At 37.2% G+C, this 10834-nt stretch overlaps 2 protein-coding genes across 2 annotated transcripts in view; one reads left to right on the top strand and one right to left on the bottom strand.

The window, feature by feature from the left end:
• Positions 1–297: 297 nt before the first annotated feature.
• Positions 298–1850, bottom strand: ndufs6 (NADH:ubiquinone oxidoreductase subunit S6). The gene is made up of 4 exons (XM_084422592.1): positions 1662–1850; positions 1381–1434; positions 1171–1293; positions 298–459 (listed from the first exon to the last, which is right to left on the bottom strand). Exons 1-4 carry the CDS (start codon positions 1803–1805, stop codon positions 391–393), a joined length of 390 nt encoding a protein of 129 aa, XP_084278718.1. The 5' UTR covers positions 1806–1850; the 3' UTR covers positions 298–390.
• Positions 1851–4484: 2634 nt separating this feature from the next.
• The window catches only part of lpcat1 (lysophosphatidylcholine acyltransferase 1), a 30251-nt gene continuing 23901 nt past the window's right edge, over positions 4485–10834 (top strand). Inside the window, exons 1-2 of the mRNA XM_084423622.1 lie at positions 4485–4620; positions 4732–4852. Of these exons, the coding sequence (XP_084279748.1) occupies positions 4733–4852 (120 nt within the window). The 5' untranslated portion in view covers positions 4485–4620; position 4732. The remainder of the gene's footprint in view (positions 4621–4731; positions 4853–10834) is intronic.

The following is a 10834-nucleotide window of genomic DNA, read 5'->3' as shown; positions in this document are numbered from 1 at the left end:
GCTACCGTCAACTCTCTGGTTACCAACATTCTTCAAAATATCTTCTTTCGTGTTCAACAGAAGAAAGAAACTCATACAGGTTTGGAACAACACAAGGGTGAGTAAATGAAACTACCCCTTTAAGTGATGATAGCATTTTGCAAAGACCATGTGCGCCCTCTGTCCGTGAATGCTGGAATAAATCATGTGCATGATTTGGCGACCTTGAGACGCAAGCTTGGAAAGGTGCAAAAGACACCAGAAAATAAAGAACTAAAAATGTAAATAAGAGGCAATGAAACGCTGCAGCTTCTGTAGTTATATTATACTAATATTTTATTTTACAGAGAAAGGAATAAGATATCTTTAAATGTGAATAATGTATACCCCACACAAACAAAAGACAGTTCTTCAGTGATGATGCTTTTGCTGAAACTGCAGCCCACAGTATCCACAAGTGCCAACTTTGGTCTCCTTGTCCTGTGAAAAGGTTGAATTAATTAATGCATGATGCAATAATAAATATTACATGCAGCATGAAGACAGACTTAGTTTTAATCTCTAAGCATTCGATTAGTTCAACTGAATATGTGACCCTGGATAACAAAACCAGTCACAAGTCGCACGGGTATATTTGTGGCAATAGCCAACAATACATTGTATGGGTCAAAATCATTGATTTTTCTTTTATGACAAAAATAATTAGGATGTTAAGTAATGATCATGTTCCATGAAGATATTTTGTACATTTCCTACCGTAAATATATAAAAAAATATATTTTTGTGAGTGAATGCAACACAATCGCAAACAAAAATGGACAACTTTAAAGGCGACTTTCTCAATATTTAGATTTTTTTTGCACCCTCAGATTCCAGATTTTCAAATAGTTGTCCAAATATTGTCCTATCCTAACAAACCATACATCAATGGAAAGCTTATTTATTCAGATTTCGGATGTTAGATGTATAAATCTCAATTTCAAAAAATTTACCCATGTGACTGGTTTTGTGGTCCAGGGTCACATGGTATTTCAAAAAATGTGAACCATATGGAGTTAAATTGTTTGAGATGTTTCCTGGGAGTAAAACTCAAAGGGAAACATTTCAATTTTTATTTTGCTGCTTTGTTTAAAAGGTAACCTTCTCATTCCCTCTCCCACTTTCAGAAACTGTTATAAAATACATGTTTACCAAGTTGATGTAAACTTTGGGGTGGCCGAGAGCCCCTCCGCCTCCATCACAGGACACCACTCTTGACTCTATGTTTGACACTGGTTCTTCTGCAACCAAGTTGATTGCAAAGTTCTCGTTCACCTGCACCAGAGATTAAAAGCTCCATGAATGAACAAACTAAGACAACATTTTACTTTAGAGTAGATTAGTACAGTATTGAAACTGTACCTCTTTTAGTCTACCGACGAATCTAGCTCTTCTCACATCATTTTCGTCATAGAGCTGCAACAAAAACAAGCCGCAAAAGGAATCACTCCAGTCCCACTGGATCATAACACTGACATGAGGCAGCATAATCCTTCATCATTCGGTTGCCATTAATTGCACAAACTACTGCACAACCAATCATTAACAGCAATATCTGAGAGTTAATTCTCACAACAAATGCTAATACTATAAACAGACGTGCATTGAATGAATCCTTTAAAGACTGTAAAACTGTGCCTCACCTGTCCCGTGTGAGTCACTTTTTCTCCATAATTAGAAACCGGTACACTGTATTGCTGGACTGGAACTACCGATAACCTCATGCTATTGAGCAGAACCTTCGTGTTTTTACCGAAGGACAAGATCTTTGGAAGGGTGGCTGCCATGTTTGCCTGTAAGTATTACCCAGCAGCCTTTGCTTTGCTTTGCTGTGTGTATAAAAACTCTTCATGATTCACTGCTGGCCCCTGCTGGTCGAAAACAACTGAATTCATTTATATTTCTTTGATTTGTGCATTTAAACAATTTCCCTTTACAATATATAATGAACACTTATTTAGAAAATACACTCGTTATTTTTAAATAACAAAACAACATAACAAAACCTTTATTATTCACAAGTTTGAGTCCTCCTGGTTCCAATAAGGGTACTGTGCGCATGCGTGCGTTATGACTTTCCTGAAAGTCATTACGTCACAGGAACTTGTACACTATACGGTTTCCGCACGCCTGAAGCATGCTACCTTAACATCGATGCATTTGGGAATAAATTGATTTATACAGGTTTCTATCGGTATATTCAGACAGGTACGCGATGCTTATGTTTTTGTTTGTATGTCTGACTGCAATAATTGTATTGAAATCAACACATTTATATGACGTTGAAGAGAGAGTGTTCAGTTTAACAAGCTAACTTAGTTAGCGGTCCACTAAGCGCTCAGTCTATTTTTATGGCAACTTTGTTGTAATGACGCCCTCTACATAATACTCTCAGCAAATTCATATGTGTGGAAATGGGGTTAGTCAAAAAAAAGAAAAAAAGAAAAGAAAAGGGGTTAGTCCGTATTAAATTGTAGCATGCAGCTCAGAATACGACCTAAAAGGACAGAATGAAAATGAATGCCAGTTTTAATCTTGCAATCTAGCTATTAGTTTTCAAAATATGACTAACTTACTTGACCGTAACATTTCAATTTCTCTTTATTTTGTCAAATAAATGACAATCTCTCATTCCCTGTCCTCAGACCATAACTCAATACTGTTTATGGGTTAAAATAAGAAAAGAAACACTACTACTATGTTCAGGCAGTATTTTATAAACTGTCTTTTGTAAGGTTTCACTGCATTGTCACTTCGCCATCAGATATAGGCTAATTGATATTTGAAATCATTTACAAAATATGGTCATACAAATAGATAATATAAGTCAGCAGTCATCCAGAAGGTAAGTAATTGTGTTTTTTTTGTCGAAACCATGATAATTTAAAAGTACATAAGAAATTGTTTGACATTTTTAGTAATTTCCTTCATTTTAAGTAGATCATACTAGCAGCTAGCAACATGTACTGTTTCTTGCATGGTAATGTTGTCAATTGAGTTTAAATGATGCTGGTCACACACCTAAATGTTGTGTTTTATGTTTCACTAGGTGTTGACACCATGGCACCTCTATTGCTCTCTTGTCTTGTTGGTTCCTTGACTCGGCAAATGTCCCAAGTTGCCAGATGTGCTGCGTCCTGCTCCTTACCTGCAGTAGGTGCACAGAGATGCATCTCCACCATCACAGTTGCAACAATGCAGTTTAGGAGATTCTTCAACCCAATGTGCAAGCCACACACAGCTTTTCTCTCACCCCTGCTTGGACAATGCCAGCAGCTCCTGTGTGTTCAACCATCTGCTGGCATGAAGACAAAAACAGCTCTTAAAAGACGCTGTAAAGACTGCTTTTTCGTTCGCCGCCGTGGAAGGTTGTTTGTTTTTTGCAAGTCCCACCCCAGACACAAGCAGCGGCAGGGGTGAATTAATGAAGACCTCAATGTGTGTTTTCGTGCCACTGGCTGTTTCTCAAATGAAGACTTGAGAATCACTTGTCTTGAATGATGTATTTGAGCATGTAAAGATCATAGAGTTTCTAATAAATATTGACATCCACATCTGGAAAGATTATTTTTGAGAATTATTCACTTTTTTCCCCCTCCATATATTTTCATATATGTTCAGGAGAGTAGCAGTTACCTAACACTAATTCAGACCTTAAATATGCATGTAAACCCACTGAATATTATAGAGGTTGCTTATTAAAAATAATAAAAAATTGTCAAAGTACATAACTAGAAAAACATGCTTGACTTTTCCAGGTCCAGAATATTAATAATAATAAAAATGTAAAGATCTCTTGATATTTCCTGTTTGTTCATAGCTGCAAACTGAATTTATGAGGATTAATATATTATTCCCGTTAGCAGGAATTTATTTGTACAGCAGGGGGCGATGCTACATTCATGAGGCTGCAAGGGATTTGATTCAAATGTTTCTTGCATTCTTTTGTCTTTTCTTATTGTAGCCTATACAATAAATTCTAACATGCACATTTCTATTCTCAGAATTCTATATAAAACGCTTTCAATGGAGAAGCATGAATGGAAACTAGTTTGAAAACATGATGCATAAGAAAGGACAACTGTTAAGCTTCAAATTATATGTAGACCGAGTTAAATAACATGAATCTTGCGTAGAATCCGTTTGAGCTCTGAACGCTGTAATGATCACCATTCACAACACCCCTCAGCTGTGGCCGGCTATGGAAAGTTGTTATGTTTACAAGATCCCAACGGGTTAAACACGTGCATGTAAATGATTCTCTAGGCAATAGAGCTGGAACTAAACTGTTATGAAAAGCACCGAGAGTGCCTTGTTGTTTTTAGTTTTTAGTTTATTTTCAGCTGCAGCCCTACTGTCAGTAAAAAGAAGACAAATTATACCATAAACAAGGGTGAGTAGACCAATTAATTGTTCAAATAACACATCCTCCAGTTCATATCGTTAGAAAAATCCAGTGTTTGGATGATGTCAGAACTTGCGTCTATCACGCATGCGCACAATTAAAACGAGCATGATGCTGCCCGCTCGGTAATTTACAGGAGTTGACAGCGTCAAAAGAGAAGCCGAACGCTGGTTGTTTAAAATCGACCTGAAGCGCACGTAAGACCAGGACAATCAGAAAAGTTCTTTAGTATATAAGAGCAGCACCGCGCGGACGCATCTGCTTTTCCTTTTATTATTATTTTTAGAGATACATGTTTACTCTTTCAGCATGAGGATCCCTAACAGAAAACTACACACGGCGGTGGACGGAGGAGACTCGGGCGTTTCAGCACACTTCAAAAATCCTTTCATACACGAGTTGAGATTTACTCCTCTGCAGAAACTCAAGGTAAAGTAACTATAAACCACGATTTAATTTTTTCCTCCTCACTGAATACATCCGCTGGAGAAAGAGTGACACGTTTAGCAAGAGTTATGGTTGCTATTTCACGTTACAGCACGCTGAATGTGGTCTGTTTAGGCTCGTCGTGAGTCATCTGCCAAAAATGCAGAAAATTTCCTGAGTGTCACCAAATCGACAGACTGGTTAACATTTTTAAGCAGGTGTAGATACTCTGCAGGTTAAATGTCAGAATTAGTTGTTGTTTTACTTGCGTAATTTCTTAGGATACAGTTGCATGTTTGTTTGTTCTTTACAATTGTGAAATCTATATTGTTAGATTCAAAAGTGCTGATCTAACGTTACATGGGGTTTGACGCGCAATTCAAAGTGAACCGAAAAAAAATCCGGGTTTAGCCTACCTTGTTTGAAATACAGATAAGTTAAGTTACAGTTTTTTTTTCTGTTACTCAGTTTGTCGTTATTTCAAGGCTGTCCAGAATGTATTTCCGTAGTGGAACAGCCTGTTGTTATAGTATGAATCACTGAGTGTGTGTGGGTCATGTTTCCCTGGCTGCCCACCCGGGTTTGGGTCTGTAGCAAGATCAGAATTGACAAGGGATCAGGGCAACCAGGGAGCCAGCTTCTGGCATCTAAAATGAAATTAAATAAATAAACAAACTCACACTGGTATGTAGAAAAAGGCATCTTTTATAATCTAAATCTCACACAAAGCTGTTTTTAATATGATTATTGTCTTTTCTAACTTTGTGACCTAACCAAGTATGCCCATAGTGCAGATTCAGAATATCTTTTTTCATTTGTATTCTGATATCACTTGCATGAAAAGTGTTATTTCCTGGCACTGGGTCACCATTGTCCTAGAAAAACCTGGAAATATCAGGCAATTTGTAATTTTTAGGCTGGGGAAATTCATGGAAAAGTCATGGGCATTTCTATAGTAAATACAGCCTTTGCATCATGTATTTCTTCAGCTAGAAATGACTCTGTTCATTAAACTTATTTTCACAAAATTTATGGTAACTTAGATCTCTGATATGCAGATCAGGGATAAAATCAACTTGCATTAGATGCACAGTAGCACTGAAAAATAATTACTCCTTAAGCATTTGTGTTTGTTTTTTGTAGTTGCGTAGTGTTTTGTTGTAAAGCTGGACAAGCCATGACACACCGTGAATGTTACAATTAATAATCCCTCTGCACCTGGATTAATATTCTCATATTTTATTGATATGTTATATTATCAAAGGCTTTTGCCCTTGCTAACTGTATGGATAGACTGAATCACGATTATGGGATGTGTATCCATCCAATTCTAAGTGATTTGGGGGTTTGTCATGTTTTGTGTTTTTAGGAGTTTTTTTTTTTTTTACTTTTGGGTTGTTTAAGGTTGCCTGATCCATACAGATCATAGATCAAAGTTTATAGTGCCATACAATGATCAGGCACAACATTAAAACCACCTGCCTAATATCGTGTAGCTCCCCGTCATGCTGCCAAAACTGCTTGAGTCATGGACTCCACAAGACCTGTGAATGTGTCCCGACTCCTGTGGCACCAAGACATTAGCAGCAGATCAGTCAGTAGTCCTCAACCTGCGGCCCGTCACTAATGCAAATGCGATGCACGATTTGCCGACCACATTTAAAAAAATTACTCCGTCTCGTCTTCTGTCCAACCATGCCGCACCTTTTTTAAAGAATGATAGACTTTTACGTACGCCAGCTGACCTGTAAATGCGGAAAAACGGTTTCCATGGCAGTTTTGCGAAATATTGCTTTTTCGAATTGCCTGAAAATCCACCTCATGCGAGCATAAAAAAAAACCTTTTTGCGATATATGGGAGGTTTTGTGAAATTGACATGTTTCCATTTGGCGTATTTTCAATTCGCAAGTTCAATTTGCACAATTTGAAGGGTAATGGAAACGCTGCGAGTTGAGCCTTGGATGCCCATGACCCTCACATCGGTTCACCGGCTGTCCTTCCTTGCACTACTTTTGGTAGGCACTAACCACTGCATACCAGGAACACCCCATTTAGTTGCCATTTTGGAGATGTTCTGACCCAGTTGTCTAGCCATCACTATTTGTCCCTTGTCGAAGTCATTTGGACCTTTTTGCTTGTCCATTTATCCTGCTTCCAACACATGAAATTCAAGAACTGACTGTTCACTTGCAGCTTAATATATCTCACCTATTGACAGGTGGTGCTGCTGTACCGATATAATCAATATTATTAATTTAAAGTCACCATGAAATCAAAATTAACATGACAATTATTATTTTTATTTTTTTTACAGAATGTTGCAGTGTTTATTATGAATGATTTATCCGTCACCCTTGCACATCATTATTTTAAAAAACAATAATATGCCCTCGTAATCTTTAAAGGGGTCCTATTATGCCCTTTTACAAAGTCTTGATTTTGTTTTTGGGGGTACACTAGAATATGCTTTCATGCTTGATTGCTCATAAAACACAGTTTTTCACATATTTTAAATGACAGCACCTCTCTCCCCAGTCTGGCTCGAACGCACTAAACAGTTCCTGTTTCGATGAAGCCCCTCCTTCTGAAATACACAATGTGCTGCTGTGATTGGTTAGCTGGCCCAGTGTGTTGTAATTGGCACCACTTAGCGGAGAAGCGCGTTCGGAAATGTCACGCCCCTTTACCATAAACAAGAGTTTCATCTGCTCAGGTGTAAATATTAAGGATGCCATCAATTTCAAACCAATTCAAGCCTGATTCAGACTTAAGAATGTTAACTAACAAGAGGATCGTCCAGAACGGATTTCATGCATGGACTTTGCAAGCATGGATTTCACAGGACATTTCAGAGTGGTATGTGTTTTTTCTTTCTTGTTTTTTTTTTTTCTTATACATTTTAGATACAATGTTATCCACCATTTAATCATGATACTTTTTGGAAAACTATGGTAATACAAACAGTAATCAATCACAAAATCATGGTTCATTTTCTTAAGGGGCAGTGAACCATCTTAAAAAAAAAAAAAGTGAGATCTTACAAAAGCAACAGAAACACTATATCAACACTAATGTTGGCTGGCAGGCGAGCGGAGCCAAACAGCTTTGCCCTTTGTTTACATCGTAGCAACAACATAAAACTCATAATTGGAACTGTTAATAGAAAATGCAACTACAAATACTAAGACATACTTAAGTTGTGATCCACAAACAACAGATTGTCCCGACAAAGTGGGAACTACTCCGTTTTAGGAGAAGCTTTTGTGCATAGCCTGCATTGTACTCTCTTAGGTTATGGAAGCAGTCCTCTGTAAAATGTGCAGCACACAGATAAATGTTGGGGTTATAATGTTCAGGAACAGTGTTTAAAATAAATTTTAACCACCCTAAGTTCGTCAGCCTTAGGAAGGTCAAACATTTTGGAAAAGGGGTTGAAAAAACAGTGTCTTTTTGACATAGCAGTAGCTCAACCAGGCCTCAAACCTTTTTTTGCGTTGGGGGTCAAATTGACCTGGCATGCTGTTTATTTTATTTTATTTTTTATATGTTATCAATGAATTTTTTTTAATTTATTTAATATTTCATGAATTCTTTAAAACAACTTGTTTCACACCCACATCAATGTAATTATCATATTTCTCGCTCATAAGATGGGTGAAATTATTATTATTATTATTTTTTAAATCATTACCCCAAGAATGCATAAAGGGGGTCAAATTGACCCTTATTTGTTTCCTATGGAATTTTGACCCAATCTAGTATAAAATCCTTCACAACTGATTGCAAACTGGCATTCAGATCTGGGTCAATTAGTTAGCAACGCCAAACTTCCTACAATCCAATCAATTCCAAATGACAATCTTCCCAATGACAATCAAACATTTTATTTTCTCATTCCAGAATCTGTTTCACTTGGATATACTTCTATAAAAGGGAAGAAAATACTATCACAACTTCCGTTTGTCCTGCTCTCCCTGTTTAACCGTCATCTCTATCTTCTCAGCTTTTCCTGTTGTTTGTGGGGAATAGAAAGCAAATATATCAGTTGCTATCAGGCAGGAAATCCACCAGAGCCACTGATTTGATAATAGATCCACTTATCCTCACATTTCAGCAGGTAGATAGACCCTTTGAAAGGGGACAAGTACGGTCACATTTCATAAATCTGATGAGGTCAGATAATTGGTTACTAGGAAATAGTCCAGTGTCTGAGATCTCTCTCTCTCTCTTTCTTTTGGTTCCATTAGCCCACTGTTATTTTCTAATAAAACATTCTTAAAAAAAGAAAGCAGTTTGAAGGATCCAAAATAGGCAGTGATGATTCACCTGATTTCCATATGCATCAGACTCAAAGATAAATGGACCTTTGTGGTATTATGCAAGATTTTTTTTTAATAGGCCTTAGGGTTAGAAACACTATGAAAAAGCACAACATCTATTTATAGCATTTACTTGCCATATTGGAAATCTGTGAAAGTAAGTGTATCACCTACTTTTCTTTGCCGGCTCTTGTAAATGAGAGGAAACTTATTCAGACATCCGTTCTAGAGAGCTATTGGCATTAAAATGTTATAAGCCTTGCTGACAGTCAAAGTGGCAAGCTGGTAAAATCAATGAAGACCAATAGAAAGATCATGAGTAGGCTTGGAAAAACATTTGCATGAATGCTCCATCACAGAAACCCACTCTTGCTCACTCGGGTTTCTGTTGTTTTTGATGGCATTGCTTCATGCATGCGACACGACAAGTGTTCCTTTAGTGCTTTTTTTACAGTTACGTAATGTACCTTCGAGCAACTATGGTCAAGACAAGCAGAATTCTTCAGATTCTCTGAAACTGCTCGAGCTGTAACATGAGCTTCTTCACTTTACGGTGTCTGTATTCATTGTAAGTCTCATTGTGTTTCCTGCAGTGAGCGTAAGGCTTATGTTGTGGTACAGTGGGATCCAGCCAGTCAAGCTATGATTATATCAAAGATCAAATTTGAATTAGGAATAACAAATTTATTAAGTAAAAAGTTTATAATAAAATCCAAAGTATTGTACCTAACAGATGAAGACTGTGGAGATAAGAGTATAGAGAAAGAAGGGAAAAATAAGCAAGATCTTTACAGAATGAAAGGAGGGGTAGAAGAGACGAAGCAGCAGAAGATATCTGTAAGTGTAGGAAAAACTTACATCTCACTTTACGATGTTGTTGGTCTGATAAGAAAGCTCAAACTGAATTATGCATTGTGTCAGTATTAATATATGTCTTCCTGCTAAAGGGTCGTGATAGGTCGTCGTGACCTTTGCAACTTGCAAGAGAGACAGAAATAGATGCAGGAGGTGTGGTTTTAACACCTTCTGAAACAAAAGAAAGCAAAGCTTGCACATTTCAAATATCAAATCTTACGTTACAAAATATTATTGCAGGAAAGGTGCACCTAGTATCACGAATCACAAATTCTGAGAACATCGTCACTTAATCAGTACTTGGAAGGCGTCCAGTATTTAACAACATGAGTATCAAAATATATCTTGTCATATAGGAACTTTTGCAGAACAATTGAATATAAGAGTCATATTGACCATTTTGGATACACCAGTTGTTAGATAGGGATGCATGATATGTCGGCCCCATATCGGTATCACCCCTATATATGTTCATTTTTTGTGTTATCGTTATCGGTCAGAATAACCGAAGATTTGGAAGACTAAAGAAGATTTGGCTGATATCTTAAAGCTACACTGTGTAATTTTTTTTAGTTGATTCTTAGCAAAAAACACTTAGTTCTTTCAAAAATATGTGCTCATTAATGTATATTTACTTCTTTCAAGTAATAAAGTATTCTCGTAAGTTTATAATCTGCCATTGAAAGTACATACGGGTGAGGGGTTCGAATGCCGGTCGCCATGTTGCCCCTCCATCTTGAAACTACATTAGCCAAAGAGGGACATACCTGTAAATTCAAGCTTCACCTTTCGCGCTTTACACTCAGTGAC

The sequence above is a fragment of the Rutilus rutilus genome, assembly GCF_951802725.1.
Source record: "Rutilus rutilus genome assembly, chromosome: 11".
Taxonomy (NCBI): Eukaryota; Metazoa; Chordata; class Actinopteri; order Cypriniformes; family Leuciscidae; genus Rutilus; species Rutilus rutilus.
Note: the sequence above shows the minus strand (reverse complement) of the source record. Positions and strands in the feature narration are given on the sequence as shown.

Coding starts and splice junctions, on each gene's coding strand:
- ndufs6 (XM_084422592.1), bottom strand. CDS start 1,805: ATGGCAGCCACCCTTCCAAAGATCTTGTCCTTCGGTAAAAACACGAAG. Junction 1,294..1,380: donor TCGTCGGTAGACTAAAAGAG/GTACAGTTTCAA, acceptor TCTCTGGTGCAG/GTGAACGAGAACTTTGCAAT. Junction 460..1,170: donor CCAAAGTTTACATCAACTTG/GTAAACATGTAT, acceptor ACCTTTTCACAG/GACAAGGAGACCAAAGTTGG.